At 48.3% G+C, this 19775-nt stretch overlaps 2 protein-coding genes across 2 annotated transcripts; one reads left to right on the top strand and one right to left on the bottom strand.

The window, feature by feature from the left end:
• The first annotated feature begins 265 nt into the window (after positions 1–265).
• On the top strand, positions 266–18853 carry LOC133361871 (lysophosphatidic acid receptor 1-A-like). The gene is made up of 6 exons (XM_061580859.1): positions 266–353; positions 13379–13551; positions 15133–15373; positions 15506–15678; positions 17259–18022; positions 18469–18853. The coding sequence occupies exons 5-6, from the start codon at positions 17296–17298 to the stop codon at positions 18786–18788; spliced, it is 1047 nt and encodes a 348-aa protein (XP_061436843.1). The 5' UTR covers positions 266–353; positions 13379–13551; positions 15133–15373; positions 15506–15678; positions 17259–17295; the 3' UTR covers positions 18789–18853.
• LOC133361870 (gap junction gamma-1 protein-like) lies at positions 8153–9020 on the bottom strand. Its single transcript, XM_061580858.1, has one exon. It carries the CDS (start codon positions 8634–8636, stop codon positions 8196–8198), a length of 441 nt encoding a protein of 146 aa, XP_061436842.1. The 5' UTR covers positions 8637–9020; the 3' UTR covers positions 8153–8195.
• Positions 18854–19775: the final 922 nt, after the last annotated feature.

Here is a 19775-nt window from a genome sequence, read left to right as displayed (position 1 = left end):
TGGGTTCCGCGCTGCCGTCAGCTCGACCGCGGAGCCTTCAACGGAACCCCATCACCACCGCCGGCCCGGTGAAGATTGATCCCGCGTCGATCGCCGTGCCCGAGGGCTCTGTGCCCGTCAGCGGTGCCGGCTCCTCCAGCGGCGTCCATAAAGTGTGGGGGGGGGGGGGGGCGCTTCCTGGTCGGGTGAGAGGAGACGCCTCTGCTGACGCCATGGGCGTTCGGACAGGCGGCCAACCTTGTACAAGCTCGACTGCCGTGGGAGTGGAGCGTGACCACCTCCGTAAATTGGGTGACCCAGTCCGCCCGAGGCCTCCTGCTCCTCCTCCTCTCATGGCTCTCTCGGACCTGTGGGTGAGTGAGTAGGTGGGTGAGTGGTTGAGTGATGGTTGAGTAAGTGGTTGAGCAAGTGGGTGGGTGAGTGGGTGGGTGAGTAGGTGGGTAAGTGGGTGACTGGGTGAGTGAGTGGGTGAGTAGGTGGGTGAGTGGTTGAGTGAGTGGTGGAGTGGGTGGGTGAGTGGGTGGGTAAGTGGGTGGGTGAGTGAGTGGTTGAGTGAGTGGTTAAGTGAGTGGGTGGGTGTGTAAGTGGGTGAGTGAGTGGGTGGGTGAGTGGGTGAGTGAGTGAGTAGGTGGGTGAGTGGGTAAGTGGGTGGGTGAGTGAGTGGTTGAGTGAGTGGGTGGGTGAGTAGGTGGGTGAGTGGTTGAGTGAGTAGTTGGGTGAGTGGTGGGTGAGTGGTTGAGTGAATGGTTGAGTGAGTAGGTGGGTGAGTGGGTGGGTGGGTGAGTGAGTGGGCGAGTAAGTGGGTGGGTGAGTGGTTGAGTGAGTGGGTGGGTGGGTGGGTGAGTGGATGAGTGAGTGTTTGAGTGAGTGGGTGGGTGAGTGGATGAGTAAGTGGGTGGGTGAGTGGTTGAGTGAGTGGGTGAGCGAGTGGGTGAGTAAGTGGGTGGGTGAGCGAGTGGTTGAGTGGGTGGGTGAGTGAGTGGGTGGGTGAGTGGGTGAATGAGTGGTTGAGTGAGTGGGTGGGTGAGTAGGTGGGTGGGTGAGTGGGTAAGTGAGTGAGTGGTTGAGTGAGTGGGTGCGTAGGTGGGTGAGTGAGTGGGTGGGTAAGTAAGTGGTTGAGTGAGTGGTTGAGTGAGTGGGTAAGTGGGTGGGTGAGTGGTTGAGTGAGTGGTTGGGTGAGTGGGTGGGTGAGTGGGTGGGTGAGTAGGTGAGTGGTTGAGTGACTGAGTGGTTGAGTGGGTGGGTGAGTAAGTGGGTGAGTGAGTGGGTGGGTGAGTGGGTGGTTGAGTGAGTGGGTGACTGGGTGGGTGACTGGGTGAATGAGTGAGTGGGTGATTGTGGGTGTGTGGATGAGTGAGTGGGTGACTGGGTGGGTGAGTGAGTGGGTGATTGTGGGTGTGTGTGTGAGTGGGTGAGTGACTGGGTGAGTGAGTGGGTGGGTGATTGTGGGTGTGAGTGGGTGATTGTGGGTGATTGTGTGGGTGAGTGACTGGGTGAGTGAGTGTGTGAGTGACTGGGTGAGTGAGTGTGTGTGTGATTGTGGGTGTGAGTGGGTGAGTGACTGGGTGAGTGGGTGGGTGATTGTGGGTGTGAGTGGGTGATTGTGTGTGAGTGGGTGATTGTGGGTGTGAGTGGGTGATTGTGGGTGTGAGTGGGTGTAAGTGGGTGATTGTGGGTGTGAGTGGGTGATTGTGGGTGTGAGTGGGTGATTGTGGTGTGAGTGGGTAATTGTGGGTGTGAGTGGGTGATTGTGGGTGTGAGTGGGTGATTGTGGTGTGAGTGGGTGATTGTGGGTGTGAGTGGGTGATTGTGGGTGTAAGTGGGTGTGAGTGGGTGATTGTGGGTGTGAGTGGGTGTGAGTGGGTAATTATGGGTGTGAGTGGGTGATTGTGGGTGTGAGTGGGTGATTGTGGGTGTGAGTGGGTGATTGTGGGTGTGAGTGGGTGATTGTGGGTGTGAGTGGGTGATTGTGGGTGTGAGTGGGTGTGAGTGGGTGATTGTGGTGTGAGTGGGTGATTGTGGGTGTGAGTGGGTGATTGTGGGTGTGAGTGGGTGATTGTGGGGTGTGAGTGGGTGTGAGTGGGTGATTGTGGGTGTGAGTGGGTGATTGTGGATGTGAGTGGGTGATTGTGGGTGTGAGTGGGTGTGAGTGGGTGTGAATGGGTGATTGTGGGTGTGAGTGGGTGATTGTGGGTGTGAGTGGGTGATTGTGGGTGTGAGTGGGTGATTGTGGGTGATTGTGGGTGTGAGTGGATGATTGTGGGTGGATGAGTGAACCGGAGAATCGACCCCCTCCTACGGCGGAGGGCGTTCCGACGGCGTCTGCAGACCGCCTCTACCGGTGACGTCACCTGCACACTGGAACATCGGATCATGGCGTAAGGATTTGTACTATACACACTGCACCATAGACTCAACACTGCACCATAGACTTAACACTGCCCACAGACTCAACACTGCCCATAGACTCAACACTGCCCATAGACTCAACACTGCACCATAGACTTAACACTGCCCACAGACTCAACACTGCCCATAGACTCAACACTGCCCATAGACTCAACACTGCACCATAGACTTAACACTGCCCACAGACTCAACACTACCCACAGACTCAACACTGCCCACAGACTCAACACTGCCCACAGACTCAACACTGCCCACAGACTCAACACTGCCCACAGACTCAACACTGCCCACAGACTCAACACTCCCCATAGACTCAACACTACCCACAGACTCAACACTGCCCATAGACTCAACACTACCCACAGGCTCAACACTGCCCACAGACTCAACACTACCCACAGACTCAACACTGCCTATAGACTCAACACTACCCATAGACTCAACACTGCCCATAGACTCAACACTACCCATAGACTCAACACTGCCCATAGACTCAACACTGCCCATAGACTCAACACTGCACCATAGACTCAACACTGCCCACAGACTCAACACTGCCCATAGACTCAACACTGCACCATAGACTCAGCACTGCCCACAGACTCAACACTGCCCACAGACTCAGCACTGCACCATAGACTCAACTTTGCCCATAGACTCAACACTACCCATAGACTCAACACTGCACCATAGACTCAACACTGCATCAAAGACTCAACACTGCCCACAGACTCAACACTGCACCATAGACTCACCCCTGCCTGAGTTGGAGTAGTGGTTGTAGTAGTAACTGACGGGTAGTTGTAGGGGTAGCAGTATTTTTCGTAGATATAGAGGCGGTAGTAGTGATAGCAGTAGTCGTAGTAGTACCTGTAGAACTGGTAGTAGTACAGGTAGTAGTTGTAGTACTGGTAGTAGTATTGGTAGTAGTTGTAGTACTGGTAGTAGTACAGATAGTAGTTGTAGTACTGGTAGTAGTTGTAGTACTGGTAGTAGTACCAGTAGTATTGGTAGTTGTAGTACTGGTAGTAGTTGTAGTACTGGTAGTACTGGTAGTAGTACTGGTAGTAGCTGTAGTACTGGTAGTAGTGCAGTAGTCGTACTAGCAGTACTACTGGTAGTACTAGTTGTAGTAGGCCTTGCAGTAGTACTAGTTGTAGTGTGAGTACAAGCGGTACTAGTAGGATCGCTACTAGTTGTAGTACCAATTCTAGTAGTACTGGTACGTGTGGTAGTAGTGGTACGTGTGGTGGTACTGGTACGTGTGGTAGTTGTGGTACGTGTGGTAGTTGTGGTACGTGTGGTAGTAGTGGTACGTGCGGTAGTTGTGGTACGTGTGGTAGTTGTGGTACGTGTGTAGTAGTGGTACGTGCGGGTAGTTGTGGTACGTGCGGTAGTAGTGGTACGTGTGGTAGTTGTGGTACGTGTGGTAGTAGTGGTACGTGCGGTAGTTGTGGTACGTGTGTAGTAGTGGTACGTAGCGGTAGTTGTGGTACGTGCGGTAGTAGTGGTACGTGTGGTAGTTGTGTACGTGCGGTAGTAGTGGTACGTGTGGTAGTTGTGGTACCTGCGTAGTAGTGGTACGTGTGGTAGTAGTGGTACGTGGGGTAGCAGTGGTACGTGTGGTAGTAGTGGTACGTGCGGTAGTGTGGTACGTGTGGTAGTTGTGGTACGTGTGGTAGTAGTGGTACGTGCGGGTAGTTGTGTACGTGCGGTAGTAGTGGTACGTGTGGTTAGTTGTGGTACGTGCGGTAGTAGTGGTACGTGTGGTAGTTGTGGTACGTGCGGTAGTAGTGGTACGTGTGGTAGTAGTGGTACGTGTGGTAGCAGTGGTACGTGTGGTAGTTGTGGTACGTGCGGTAGTTGTGGTAGTCGCATTGTCTGTGCCTCGGCTGGAGCAGATGAGTCAACAGCTGTGGATCGTGAATCGTGGTTTCATGGTCGATTCCCCTTTTCGAGTCGATCCGGAAAAGTGCTGCAGGCTTGTAACGTCGATTCCTTGGAATCCAACGGAGATCGATTCGAGGGCAAGCGAATCGTTTGCTAAACAAGCGATTCCTTTGATCACGTGACACGCGCACCCTCCCCTGATTGGCTCACATCGCCTCATTCCTCAAACCCCCCCCCCAGCACGTGACAGCCCCTCCCCTCCACCGGTAGCATCGTGTCACGTGGTGTAGTGTGGAGTCTATATTACTGAAGTGTATATTTCGATTTAAAGCTTTCGTGACTGCAGGGATTCATCTTCTTTATTTTTTCGGTAAAGTCACGTAGAAGGGAAAAAATAAAATAATAAAAATAAAACAAATAATATTACATAATTAAATACTATTTTATTATGTTTTATTTTTATTATTTTATTATTTCCCTTCTACGTGACTTTACCGAAAAAACCAAGAAGATACTGTAGTGTATAGTGCAGTGTATAGTGTAGTGTATAGTAGTGTAGTGTATAGTACAGTAGTGTATAGTAGTGTAGTGTATAGTGTAGTGTATAGTGTAGTGTATATTACTGTAGTGTATAGCTGTGTAGTCTATATTACTGTAGTGTATAGTGTAGTGTATAGTAGTGTACTGTATGGTAGTGTATAGTAGTGTAGTGTATAGTAGTGTATTGTTTAGTACTGTAGTGTATAGTGTAGTGTATATTACTGTAGTGTATATTACTATAGTGTATAGTGTAGTGTATAGTAGTGTAGTGTATAGTAGTGTACTGTATAGTAGTGTAGTGTATAGTGTACTGTATAGTAGTGTAGTGTATAGTGTATAGTTGTGTAGTGTATAGTACTGTAGTGGTGGGAATCTGATGTCGGGTGGTGGGGGGCACAATGACACATCCACAACTCACGCGAGATCTGACCCCCCAAAGAGAAGACCTTTATTTGTGAATAGCTCGGCGTTAAACTCGCAACAGGAAACTTAAAAGGCGATTTGAAGCTTTCGTGGCTGCAGGAATCCATCCTCTTTGATTCATTTGGTAAAGTCACGTGGGTAGAAATAAAATAAAACAAAACAAAAATATGTATTCACACCTACGGGACTTTACCGAAAGAACCAAAGAGTAAGGAAACTTAAACTGAGATGGGTAGATATTTCTCCGATCGACAGCCCTTCCCTTCCTAGAGGCGGCCTTGCCCTCTTCTTGTTTTTCTCCGGAATCTTCCACTTCGTCGTCTGCTGCTGCTGCCGCCGCCGCTTCGTGTTTCTTGCCGAGCTGCACTTGGGGGCTTCTGCTCACGGCCGCCGCGGCCGAGTGTGAGGCCGGAGACCCCCGCCGTCCTCCCTCTCCGCCTCCCCCACCTCTCCCTGTTCCGCTCTCCCCGTGTCCCCACGCTGCCCTGGCCCGTCGGGGCAATGGGGAAATCGTCAGGTCCAGCCGCCGCTCTATCGTGCGCAGGTAGCCTTGCAGCTGCAACGCATCTGCCGCCGTTATCGCCATCTGCCGGGGGGCGGCCTCCTCCGTCTCGGCCGCGTCGGGAGGAGGAGGACGAGGAGGAAGAGGATTGCCCTTCGCAATCCTGTTGATGACAACAACAACAGCGCATTTTTAAATGCTCACCGCTAGTCTTGGCAAAGTGTATGCAGACCAGAGGTCGCAAACGGGTTTTGATTCCTTACCCGTACCCGTACCCGGCCACACCAGGGTCGCAAATGGGTACCCGTACCCGGCCGGGTACGGGTAGCCGGGTATCGGGTAGGGTATGGGTATCGGGTACCCGGCTGCGACCTCTGACGTGTCGGCAGCGACGACGCACGTCCAGTTTCAAGTGCCGCGTGAAAGAATCCGAGTGACAGCGGAGGGAGTTAGTGACATGGGTTAGCAGCCGTAGCAGTTGTAGAACATTACCACTGAAGGCCTGTGCAACAGAAGTTAGCAGCCGTAGCAGTTGTAGAACATTACCACTGAAGGCCTGTGAAACAGAAGTGCCTGAGGCCTACAATAAACCTCAATCCGGCCCCGATGCCGCCGGTGGAATGCCGCCAATGTAACAAACAACAACAACGCTGTCAATACCGTATAGTAGGTTTTTACCATTTAAATTGGTACAAAACTGACACCATTATACAAGGCATCATGTTTGCAATAACCACAACACAAGCAGTCAAAATGGAAACAAAAAGAAACAAATAGTTCACTGCTTTAGCCCACCGGTGTGTTGAAGCCACAACATTTACAATTTGAGTACGACGTTTCGCTGGTAATTGCATCCAGCATCATCGGGCAATTCGCCAGAATGGTGAGGCTCTGCTGTCTCCCGTTCTTATATAGAAAAATATGAAACTATCACAAACACAACTGTCGGCAGTAGCAGAACATGCATGCCAACAGGGACACTCAATTGATTTTGACAACGTGGAAGTGTTGTGTAAAACTAGTTACTACTGGCAAAGACTAATTAGAGAATCGATTGAAATTGAGAGAAACAGAAATAACTTTAATCGCTCAGACAGCTACAGGCTTAGTGCGGCCTGGAAGCGTATTATTTGTAGTAAGTTCGAGGAGACGAGGTCGGAGTTGAGGCACACTCTGTTTATTAACTCAGTGACAGGCACAATAGTTGAAGGGGTAACGGCCCCTTCACCCGTACTATGGGAAACCCACCCTAGTACTATGCCCTCTGTCCTGTTCCCCAGTCCTCCTCTACTGGGCTACGGGAGGCTGACTGATCTGGCCCTGGCAAGCACAGATCTCGGCACCAGCTAAGCCGGCCTTGCCCTGCCAAGGGCAGAGGTCCGGGAGCTCTTGGGCCGCGCCGCTGGCTTACCCAGCTCGGCCCTGACAAGGGCAGCGAGACAGGGGAGTCCCAGGGCCTAATCTCCGAGTCTTCGATCTTCACTGGTCAGCTTCGTGTCGTACTGCCTCGAGCTCTCTGGCTCCCCGCCTTTTATAGGGATCCCCTCAGAGGGCTTGGGGGCGTGGGGGATCACGGATGCGGACGTCGGTGCGACCACCCGTGTGTGTGAGTGCACACACCTCTGTGTTTCTCGTCCGCCGTTTCTCCCGTAATAACCCCTACATATTAAATAAGATACATTACAATTCCTTATAAGGGAAACAACCACTAACTGATAACTAATGTAGCATAATCACAATAAAACACATTCCAAATGATTACTAATCTACAACTCGCATCGTAACAATAGCCTGATTACTAATCTAGTATATAATTACAATCACTCCCCCCTTGAATCTTTGCACCTGATGAGTTAATGAGTTAATGATGACGTCACCCTGCTGCTGCTCTATATAAGAACGGGAGACACAGCAGAGCCCCTCACCATTCTGGCGAATTGCCCGATGATGCTGGATGCAATTACCAGCGAAACGTCGTACTCAAATTGTAAATGTTGTGGCTTCAACACACCGGTGGGCTAAAGCAGTGAACTATTTGTCTTTGTCAACGTGACACTTTTTACTGATTGGCCGTGTCGGGTGGTGGAGGGTTACGACACATTTATAAATAACGCGATCTAAACCCAAAAACGTTGATTATGAATAACATTGGTCGCGAAAGCCTATGTGTTAAACAAAAAGAAACAACTCTGATGATAATAATATGCACTGTCCTTGAAGTTGTCTCAGGTGTGGACCAATCAACTTCAAGGACAGTGCATATTATTATCATTATCAGAGTTGTTTATTTTTGTTTGCATTTTGACTTCTTGTGTTGTGGTTATTGCAAACATGATGCCTTGTATAAAGGTGTCAGTTTGTGTACCAGTTGAAAGGGTAAAACCCTACTACTATATTTTGCCACTGCTAAAGGAGATGTCTCATAGTGCTGTCAATACCGGCGCTTGGCTCGGCTGCCCGGCAGCTCGTCCCTGAGAGCGCCCATCCCCAGGTGCCACATCTCGGCCAGGTCGAGAGCCAGGCTGAGGCACCCCACGGCATACATCACGTGCAGGAAGACGGTCTTCTCCGTGGGCCTCGACACGAAGCAGTCGACGAAGTGGACGCAGGGGTAGCGGCGGGGGCACACAAAGCGGGGGATCACCTCCAAGCCGTACATCACGTACTGGCCCAGAAGGAAGCCCGCTTCGGCCACCGTGCGCAGGACGAGCTGCAGCGCGTAGGCCCACATGAGGCCGTCGGCCCTGATAGCGCGACGCCCGTCGTGCCGTCTGTAGTCGTTCTTCTTGGCCTCGTCGGGAAACTCCCCTCCTTGATCGCCAGGCGAGCTCTCTGACCTGCGGATAACGACGCGGGAGTAAAAGTTAAACATCTCCTTCTCGCAAGAACAAAGAGCGGAATGAAGGTTTTTTTGGGGGACTTCGCCGTTCTTATCACGGTTATCGTCGTCGCCGTAACTTCACTAGGCCTAGTAGTAGGTTTTTACCCTTTCAACTGGTACAAAAACTGACACCTTTATACAAGGCATCATGTTTGCAATAACCACAACACAAGCAGTCAAAATGCAAACAAAAAGAAACAACTCTGATAATGATAATAATATGCACTGTCCTTGAAGTTGATTGGTCCAAACCCAAGACGGCTTTCTTTAGAGCCTAGTCTCCATTGGTGTTGGACCAGATGACACCAAAAGGCGCACAACTCAAAATGATGCCTTGTATAAAGGTGTCAGTTTTGTACCAGTTTAAAGGGTAAAAACCTACTACTATATTTTGCCACTGGTAAAGGAGATGTCTCATAGTGTAACTTCACTAGACCTCTGTATCCTGTGTATGGCGAAGGCGAGGTAGAGAATGCTGGGTGTCGCCACGGTGATAATCTGAAAGATCCAGAAGCGCACGTAGGACAGGGGAGCAAAGGTGTCGTAGCACATGTTCGTGCAGCCCGGCTGTTGGGAGTTGCACATGAACGAGCTCTGTTCATCGTGATAGATGGATTCGCCCGCCACGATCGTCAGCATGATGCGCAAGATCAGGAACGTGGTTAGCCAGAGCTTGCCCAGGTACGTCGAGTGCAAAGATATCTCCTCCAACAAACGGGTCAGGAAGTTCCAGCTCATTGTGACCACCAGCTCGCCAGAAGCGTGCCCACCTGAGGATTCAAGAAGAGAGACGCGGATTCAGACGGCACGTTGGCTGGCCGCGCGCCGCGTTCAGCTCTTTTGCTGCCTCGGGATACCGTCGATCATCATTGATTATCCGGCACGGCACGATAATCATCCGACATTATCCAGCGGTCCTGAGACGATCTACCGAAACTGGCAAAGCCGCTCCAAAGGCCGTAGCAAACCAGTCCCGGCGGTCGGTCCCATCGTGCAGCGTGACAACAACAAAGTAGCCACAGTAGTAGTAGGTTGTTACCCTTTCAACTGGTACAAAAACTGACACCTTTATACAAGGGATCATGTTTGCAATAACCACAACACAAGCAGTGAAAATGCTAATTATTTTTGTTTTCAGAGGGAAATTGAGTTTTCAGGTGCATACGGCGGACAGCCGTTTGGATACGAGCAGCAACAATTGTTTTGTGTCTTTGATTGTTTCTCCCTTGTGATGGGACTTTGCAGGACGAAAGTTGAGATTCACAAGGGCACGGGGTGACCATTAAGGTCTGACTTGGTCTGTAATAAGGGGTTGACAGCTATAACTATATGTAAGTGGAATGCTCAAGTGGTGGTAATCCAAGGAGACCCACACAAGGCACAGAGAATGTTTAGACTGCAGCAGGAGGATTCCGATGAGCTAGAAAGATCTTGAACCCACAGATGTCCAGTCGGGGGCATGTGGTAAGAGCGTAACAACAACACACTCCACACAGTTTAACACGTAGCAGGCTTTCGCGACCAATTTTATTCATAATCAACATTTTGGGATTAGATCGCGTTATTTATGTGTCGTAACCCTCCACCACCCGACACGGCCAATCAGCAAAAAAGTGTCACGTTGACAAAAGACAAAATAGTTCACTACTTTAGCCCCACACCGGTGTGTTGAAGCGTGAAACCACAACATTTACAAATATTTTTTTATTTAAGACCGGGAGCCAGAGCAGAGCCTCACCATTCTGGCGAATTGCCCGATGATGCTGGATGCAGTTACCAGCGAAACGTCACAGTACTCAACAATTGTAAATGTTGTGGTATAGTGTATAGTAGTGTAGTATATATAAGTGTATAGTGTAGTGTATAGTAATGTACTGTATAGTATAGGGTAGTATATAGTCGTGTATTGGATAGTAGTGTAAAGTGTATAGTGTAGTGTATAGTAGTGTATATTACTATAGTGAATATAGCAGTGTATAGTGTAGTGTATAGCAGTGGAGTGTATAGTGTATTGTATAGTGTAGTATATAGTAGTGTAGTGGATAGTAGTGTAAAGTGTATAGTGTAGTGAAAAGCAGTGGAGTGTATAGTAGTGTATTGTATAGTATAGTGTATAGTAGTGTAGTAAATATAAGTGTTTAGAGTAGTGTATAGTAGTGTAAAGTGTATATTACTATAGTGTAGTATATAGTAGTGTAGTGGATACCAGTGTAGTGTATAGTAGCGTACTGTATAGTACAGTGTAGTATATATGTGTATAGTGTAGAATATTGAAATGTATAGTGTATTGTATAGTGGAGTGTATAGTAGTGTAGTGTAGTATATATAAGTGTATAGTAGTGTAGTGTATAGTAGTGTATTGTATAGCTTTGTAGTGTATAGTATAGTGTATTGTATAGTAGTGTACTGTATAGTATAGTAGATATAAGTGTTTAGTGTAGTATATAGTAGTGGAGTGTATAGTAGTGTAGTGTACATTACTATAGTGTATAGCAGTGTATAGTAGTGTATACCAATGTAGTGTATTGTATCGTGCAGTGTATAGTAGTGTACTGTATAGTACAGTGTAGTATATATGTGTATAGTGTAGTATATAGAAGTGTATTGTATAGTAGAGTGTCCAGTAGTATAGCATATAGTTGTGTATAGTGTAGTACGTAGTGTAGTACTGCACATCCTGTATACCAGGCGAGGTAGTTAACATTTCCCAGCCACCGTGATGATGATGGTGGTGTAACCCACGACCTCCTGTATACCAGGCGAGGTAGTTAACATTTCCCAGCCACCGTGATGATGGTGGTGTAACCCACGACCTCCTGTATACCAGGCGAGGTAGTTAACATTTCCCAGCCACCGTGATGATTATGGTGTAACCCACGACCTCCTGTACACCAGGCGAGGTAGTTAACATCTCAATTACCAAGGCGTCAACACCAACGAAGGCCCAGACGACCACCAAACCTCAGGGTCGTTGAAATAGCAGCAGCAGAACTCATCCGCAAGTTGTGGAGACCTGCAGAGACCCACACAGCGAGTTGGCACAGCAGGGGCCCACAATGTGGTGGTAGCATCAGCCACTGTCTCAGTCAGTTGACACGTAACACCTGCTGGGTCTGCCCCGTGACCTCCTCCTGCCACGTGGTAGCCTCAAAGTGCACATGGCCTGGCACAAGCGTCGTGGTGACGTCACCGCCACTTAGTGGCGAATGGCGGTTGTTGTTGTGTGTGTGAGTGTTAAACTGTGAGTGTGTGTACACGTGTTGTACCGTAGCAAGGCTCTGCAGGTCACCTTAGATGCACCCAAGCTCACGGGCCCACAGGGGGCAGCAGAGTTCCTATGACCACTGTTTCATTGCTTTAATGGCTTTATTTTGGTGATTTTTGAAAAGTTTTTCGGTTTGGCCATGTTTGTTTGTTGTAGTACAGAGTTAGACTGATGGCCTTAATCTAAGTTGTCTTGTGGTTGTTGTTGTTGTTGTTTGACTTGCATCCCACTGGGATTTTTGCACACAGCATTGGTGTATGGTGCTTTTTCTGCAATATTTTGCTGTCTTTTCTTGGATTTTCTGTTTGCACTTAGTCACATAGTCACTTTAAGATGTTTTCTTGTTCATGTTTTTGTTTTTTTGTTTGTTGCGGTTGCACCCGATTCAAGAGCCGAATGGCTCACAGGGCTATACCTAATACATGAAAACTTGAAACTTGAGGCGTGTGGGGGTTGACCGAAGGTGACCACCCCCCCGCCTCTTACACTGGTCAACGTGTGTCCACACTAGGACCTTCAAGTTCATGTTCATGTATTAGGTGTGGCCCTGTGAGCCATTTGGCTCTTGAATCGGGTGCAACCTCAACAAACAAAAAACAAAAACATGAACAAAAACATCTTAAAGTGAATATGTGACTGAGTGCAAACAGAAAATCCAAGAAAAGACAGCAAAATATTGCAGAAAAAGCACCGTTACACCAACGCTGTGTGCAAAAATCCCAGTGGGATGCAATTCAAACAACAACAACAACAACCACAAGACAACTTAGATTAAGGCCATCAGTCTAACTCTGTACTACAACAAACAAACATGGCCAAACCAAAAAACTTTTCGAAAATCACCAAAATCAAGCCATAAAAGCAATGAAACAGTGATCATAGGAACTGTGACCGAATTTTCACAATAAACGACGTAAACAACATGTACCACCAGAACCCTGCAGCCATAGCTGGCTGCATGAGTCACTCCACAACAGCAGGAGCATCAGTCGGAGTATCAACATTTTTCAATGCACCTTTAAGATCAGCGCACTAAATCAAAACACAGATCATACTTCATGTAAGCTGACGTGCGCAGCGATCGCTGTCGTGGTGGAGTTGATCGTATTTTACTGGGATAATCCCTTTTGACTCCACACCAAGCTGTCTTTTTGTGCCATGTATAAGGTGCTACATTCGTGAACGAATGCAATGAAAATCAGGTTGATTCACGAGAACAGCATGTTCTTTTTCTGCCATAACAGAGAAAGAATGTATATATAACGTGACATTTTGGCAGACTGGCCCAACTTTATTTATGCCCATAGGATAATGAAAGATAATGCATAAGAATAGGGTAAATCTATTCTTATATTTTCACACACACTCACACAGACCCACAGACTCACAGAGACCCACAGACTCACAGAGACCCAGGTCACGTGACTGACCCCTTCGCCCCGCCCCCTTTCATCTTCTCTCCCCCGAGCCCCGCCCCCTGGCCACGCCTCCTGCGTCACGTGTCCACGGGCCCTGACATCCGGGGCCCTGACATCCGGGGCCCTGACATCCACATCCGGGCCTCGCCTGAGCCAACACGTGCGCAGCCTGGGCCCTTCTTCCCGCCACTTCTCCGTCGACTGCCTGCAGAGGGGTCAAAGGGTAAAGGTGTCTGTGTGCCGAGGGGTGAGGTCAAAGGTCGGGTAAAGGTCAGCTTGTTTTGACCTTGCCTTGCCTACTGGCCATGTGCTAATCCTAAGAGACGCTGCTCAACAATGACAGGATTCTGTGAGGTTTGCGTTGCGTTTGTTATCGTGTAGAGGGTGAACGCCACAGGTAGCCAGGGCTCGCCTTGTTCAAACCCCCTTTTAGTCTGTCCCCAACTCTCACGTGAAGAGAATCTGTGCTAGAAACCATGACATTGTTACGTGTAATGCGGCATTTCTTCCTAAATTGCAAGCCGCGTTAATTACACTGGTCAACAACAACAAAAACATGTTTTTCTGGCCTGGACTGTTGCAGCTGTTCTAGGCTAATTTCAGGGTGCCGATTCTAAATCTGATCTCAGATTTGCTCTATCACGTCTATTTTTTATGCTATCGGCATACCCCATTTTCATTGATTTTACCCGAAATTAACTCTGTCACTTATGATTGCAAGTTGTTGCGAGTCAGTGACTGCTTTAGTGTTAAAATACGGTGCTGTATTTTTAGGAGAGTGTGCATATAATATCATTTTATGTAGATATCCACATTTATTTAATATTTTTATTCTGCCGTTTTTATTGAAAATGCAATATTTGATAATATCTCAAAAACCTGATGTGATGGACAAAAACTGATGCCAGATTTGGAATCATCAGCACCCCAAAATGACCTTAACACCGTTGGAATACCTTATGCCACAAAAAGTGTGTTGACCAGTGTTATGTATGCAATGTTAGTGTGCTGATGTCAACGTAGCCTTTGACCAGATCACTCACAATGCACGCAGCCTTTTCCGATTTTGTAAGCTAAGCAGGGTTTGTGTCAGAAGTGCTTTGGATGGGTTGACCACCACCACCACGTGCAGTATAAAGGTGCTGTGGGCGTTGTAGACAGCAGTTGGCAGTGCAGAAACCCCTATTGGTGTACTGCACTCCCCACCACCACCTCCACCACAAACCCCACTGACCAGCGTGGTGAAGTATAGTCAAATATCGCTCTTGACCCGACCCACAAGACGTGTGCGGAGGTCATCATCCAGCAGTGGAATTATTCAAGCGGACTGTACATGTATGATGCGAGAGTTCCTATACATGTACACGCGTGTGCGTACACATGTATCGGCAGTGTGACAAGATGACATCACCTCTTTTCACGACCCTGAGTCACATTCCCCTGGGGGTCATTAAATAGGGCAATCAGTCACGGACGCCAGTGCAGATAATAAGATGGTGCCATTGTCTATGATCATGACGCTCAGAGGAGGAACGCTATCGAGATGTAATTGTATAACAACAGCTCTTTAGTAGTAGGTTTTTACCCTTTAAAACTGGTACAAAAACTTGACACCTTTATACAAGGCATCATGTTTGCAATAACCACAACACAAGCAGTCAAAATGCAAACAAAAAGAAACAACTCTGATGATGATAATGATATGCACTGTCCTTGATGTTGATTGGTCCACACCCCAGACAGCTTTTCTTAGAGCCTAGTCTCGATTGGTGTTGGTTTCCTTTAAATAATCTTTGCTTTGCAGGTGTGCTTGGACGTGGGAAACACAACGCGAGAACGAGATGGACGTCAGCTGCCACCACAACGAGACGATCGCATTCTTCTACCGCAACAGCAACAAGCCGCTCTACGACGAGTGGTCCTTCACCAGCACGCTGGTCATGGTGCTCGGCCTGACCTTGTGCCTCGGCATCATTCTGGCCAACGCCCTCGTCATGTTCGCCGTGTACATCAACAAGACACTCCACCACCCCGTCTAGAATAGGGTAAATCTATTCTTATATTTTCACACACACTCACACAGACCCACAGACTCACAGAGACCCACAGACTCACAGAGACCCAGGTCACGTGACTGACCCCTTCGCCCCGCCCCCTTTCATCTTCTCTCCCCCGAGCCCCGCCCCCTGGCCACGCCTCCTGCGTCACGTGTCCACGGGCCCTGACATCCGGGGCCCTGACATCCGGGGCCCTGACATCCACATCCGGGCCTCGCCTGAGCCAACACGTGCGCAGCCTGGGCCCTTCTTCCCGCCACTTCTCCGTCGACTGCCTGCAGAGGGGTCAAAGGGTAAAGGTGTCTGTGTGCCGAGGGGTGAGGTCAAAGGTCGGGTAAAGGTCAGCTTGTTTTGACCTTGCCTTGCCTACTGGCCATGTGCTAATCCTAAGAGACGCTGCTCAACAATGACAGGATTCTGTGAGGTTTGCGTTGCGTTTGTTATCGTGTAGAGGGTGAACGCCACAGGTAGCCAGGGCTCGCCTTGTTCAAACCCCCTTTTAGTCTGTCCCCAACTCTCACGTGAAGAGAATCTGTGCTAGAAACCATGACATTGTTACGTGTAATGCGGCATTTCTTCCTAAATTGCAAGCCGCGTTAATTACACTGGTCAACAACAACAAAAACATGTTTTTCTGGCCTGGACTGTTGCAGCTGTTCTAGGCTAATTTCAGGGTGCCGATTCTAAATCTGATCTCAGATTTGCTCTATCACGTCTATTTTTTATGCTATCGGCATACCCCATTTTCATTGATTTTACCCGAAATTAACTCTGTCACTTATGATTGCAAGTTGTTGCGAGTCAGTGACTGCTTTAGTGTTAAAATACGGTGCTGTATTTTTAGGAGAGTGTGCATATAATATCATTTTATGTAGATATCCACATTTATTTAATATTTTTATTCTGCCGTTTTTATTGAAAATGCAATATTTGATAATATCTCAAAAACCTGATGTGATGGACAAAAACTGATGCCAGATTTGGAATCATCAGCACCCCAAAATGACCTTAACACCGTTGGAATACCTTATGCCACAAAAAGTGTGTTGACCAGTGTTATGTATGCAATGTTAGTGTGCTGATGTCAACGTAGCCTTTGACCAGATCACTCACAATGCACGCAGCCTTTTCCGATTTTGTAAGCTAAGCAGGGTTTGTGTCAGAAGTGCTTTGGATGGGTTGACCACCACCACCACGTGCAGTATAAAGGTGCTGTGGGCGTTGTAGACAGCAGTTGGCAGTGCAGAAACCCCTATTGGTGTACTGCACTCCCCACCACCACCTCCACCACAAACCCCACTGACCAGCGTGGTGAAGTATAGTCAAATATCGCTCTTGACCCGACCCACAAGACGTGTGCGGAGGTCATCATCCAGCAGTGGAATTATTCAAGCGGACTGTACATGTATGATGCGAGAGTTCCTATACATGTACACGCGTGTGCGTACACATGTATCGGCAGTGTGACAAGATGACATCACCTCTTTTCACGACCCTGAGTCACATTCCCCTGGGGGTCATTAAATAGGGCAATCAGTCACGGACGCCAGTGCAGATAATAAGATGGTGCCATTGTCTATGATCATGACGCTCAGAGGAGGAACGCTATCGAGATGTAATTGTATAACAACAGCTCTTTAGTAGTAGGTTTTTACCCTTTAAACTGGTACAAAAACTTGACACCTTTATACAAGGCATCATGTTTGCAATAACCACAACACAAGCAGTCAAAATGCAAACAAAAAGAAACAACTCTGATGATGATAATGATATGCACTGTCCTTGATGTTGATTGGTCCACACCCCAGACAGCTTTTCTTAGAGCCTAGTCTCGATTGGTGTTGGTTTCCTTTAAATAATCTTTGCTTTGCAGGTGTGCTTGGACGTGGGAAACACAACGCGAGAACGAGATGGACGTCAGCTGCCACCACAACGAGACGATCGCATTCTTCTACCGCAACAGCAACAAGCCGCTCTACGACGAGTGGTCCTTCACCAGCACGCTGGTCATGGTGCTCGGCCTGACCTTGTGCCTCGGCATCATTCTGGCCAACGCCCTCGTCATGTTCGCCGTGTACATCAACAAGACACTCCACCACCCCGTCTACTTTCTCATGGCCAACCTGGCCGCGGCGGATTTCTTTGCCGGAGTGGCGTACATCTACCTGGTTGTCAACACGGGGCCCAACACTCGCAAGCTGTCGCTGGAGACCTGGATGCTGCGCCAGGGGCTGATCAACACGAGCCTCACCGCCTCCGTCGCCAGCCTCCTGGTCATCGCCATCGAGCGCCACGTCGCGCTGTTCCGGATGCAGCGGATGAGCGAGCGGCGCGTCGTGACGGTCGTCGCGATCATCTGGCTCGTGGCCATCATCGCCGGCGCCATGCCCACCATGGGCTGGAACTGCGTCTGCGACGTCGGCACGTGCTCCACCATGGCGCCGCTGTACAGCGCCAGCTACGTCGCCTTCTGGGCCGGCTACAACCTCTCCATGTTCCTCATCATGGCGGGGCTCTACGGCCACATCTTCGTGAACATGTGGAGGGACAGGATACCCGTGCTGCAGAATAGCTCCAGGTGCTCCCGGAGGCAAGACGCCCCCGTGAGCTTGCTCGTAACGGTCACCATCATGTTGGGTAAGCGTTGTGGGTCTGTCTGGGCAGAACATTCGACAACACGATTCACGATAATTGTTTTTTTACCCTTCTATCTGGCAACAAAACTGACACCTTTTTACAAGGAGTCACGTTTGCATAGACCACAATACCTGCAGTCATAATGCAAACAAAAAACATAACTCTGATAATGTACGCACTGTCCTTGAAGTTGATTGGTCCACACCCGAGACACCTTTCCTTAGAGCCTAGTCTCACATGGTGTTGGACCAGATGACGCCAAAAGGCGCACAACTGTTTTTTTGTTTGCATTACGACTGCAGGTATTGTGGTCTATGCAAACATGACTCCTCGTAAAAAAAGGTGTCAGTTTTGTTGCCAGATAAAAGGGTAAAAAAAAAGCAATTATCAAGGCTGGTCTTGTTCCACGCGTCGCTGCCAAAAATGGCTCGTGCCGTCTCTCCCAGGAGCCTTTATTGTGTGCTGGACGCCGGGCCTGGTGATTCTGCTGCTGGATTCCTTCTGCTCGGACTGCAACGTCCTGGCCTTCGAGAAGTACTTCTTGCTCATAGCGGAGCTCAACTCCGCCATGAACCCCATCATCTACTCGTTTCGGGACACGGAGATGATCGCCACTTTCAAGCGCATCCTGAGCTGCCGAAAGGCGGGATGCGTCGCAGCGAGCGGCTCCGAAAAATCAATTTCCACGTCGAATCCCAACCTGGTTACGGAGATCGGTCACGTGACCACCGCGAGTGCGATGAAGATGAATCAGATTGTCATCTAATATCTAATTGGGCTAACCATGCATGTTTTGATAATTGTTCTTTTACCCTTCTATCTGGCAACAAAACTGACACCTTTTTTTTACAAGGAGTCATGTTTGCATAGACCACAATACCTGCAGTCATAATACAAACAAAAGAGTACACGAGCTTGGAGCATGTATATAAGCTGGGTGCCTTGACAAAGGAATTTGCATATCAAGAGGAATTTAGCATATTTATGGGAAATGCAGGAATGTGATTAGTACTACTTATGCCTGTGCATTATGCAGGATTAGCAGCATCAAAGGGAGAGAATATGGGAAATGCAGGTATGTGATTAGTACTACTTATGCCTGTGCATTATGCAGGATTAGCAGCATCAAAGGGAGAGGATATGGGAAATGCAGGTATGTGAATAGTACTAATTCAGCATCAAAGGGACAGACCTGGTTTTCACCTGAGGACGGCTGCTTGCGTTGTGGCCGAAACGTCGTGAGAATTATTTGATTATGTTTTATTTTTATTATTTTATTATTTCCCTTCTACGTGATTTTACCGAAAGAACCAAGAAGATGAATCCCTGCAGTCACGAAAGCTTTAAATCGAAAAATAAAACAAACAAAAACATAACTCTGATAATGTATGCACTGTCCTTGAAGTAGATTGGTCCACATCTGAGACAGCTTTCCTTAGAGCCTAGTCTCACATGGGTGTGGACCAATCAACTTCAAGGACTGCACACATTATCAGAGTTGTGTTTTTTGTTTGCATTATGACTGCAGGTATTGCGGTCTATGCAAACATGACTCCTTGTAAAAAAGGTGTCAGTTTTGTTGCCAGATAGAAGGGTAAAAAACCAATTATATTTTTTACTGGCAAATGAGGTTCCAGTGGTGATGCATGTTTTACTCGGAAGCTTGTTGTTTCAAAGATATGTTTTACACAAGTCACATTTAACTTGGTGTTTCTTGAATAGGGTTTTACTGGAGGATGCGTTGTTTTTCGTT

Source organism: Lethenteron reissneri, unplaced genomic scaffold, assembly GCF_015708825.2.
Source record: "Lethenteron reissneri isolate LAM-NWPU_2019-01 unplaced genomic scaffold, ASM1570882v1 scaffold_1270, whole genome shotgun sequence".
Classification (NCBI taxonomy): Eukaryota; Metazoa; Chordata; class Hyperoartia; order Petromyzontiformes; family Petromyzontidae; genus Lethenteron; species Lethenteron reissneri.
Note: the sequence above shows the minus strand (reverse complement) of the source record. Positions and strands in the feature narration are given on the sequence as shown.

What these genes read in the sequence shown, in the direction of transcription:
- LOC133361870 (XM_061580858.1), bottom strand. Translation starts at nt 8,636, where the DNA reads ATGTTTAACTTTTACTCCCGCGTCGTTATCCGCAGGTCAGAGAGCTCG.
- LOC133361871 (XM_061580859.1), top strand. Translation starts at nt 17,296, where the DNA reads ATGGACGTCAGCTGCCACCACAACGAGACGATCGCATTCTTCTACCGC. An exon ending in AACGGTCACCATCATGTTGG is followed by an intron (nt 18,023 to 18,468) that starts GTAAGCGTTGTG and finishes CGTCTCTCCCAG; the next exon opens with GAGCCTTTATTGTGTGCTGG.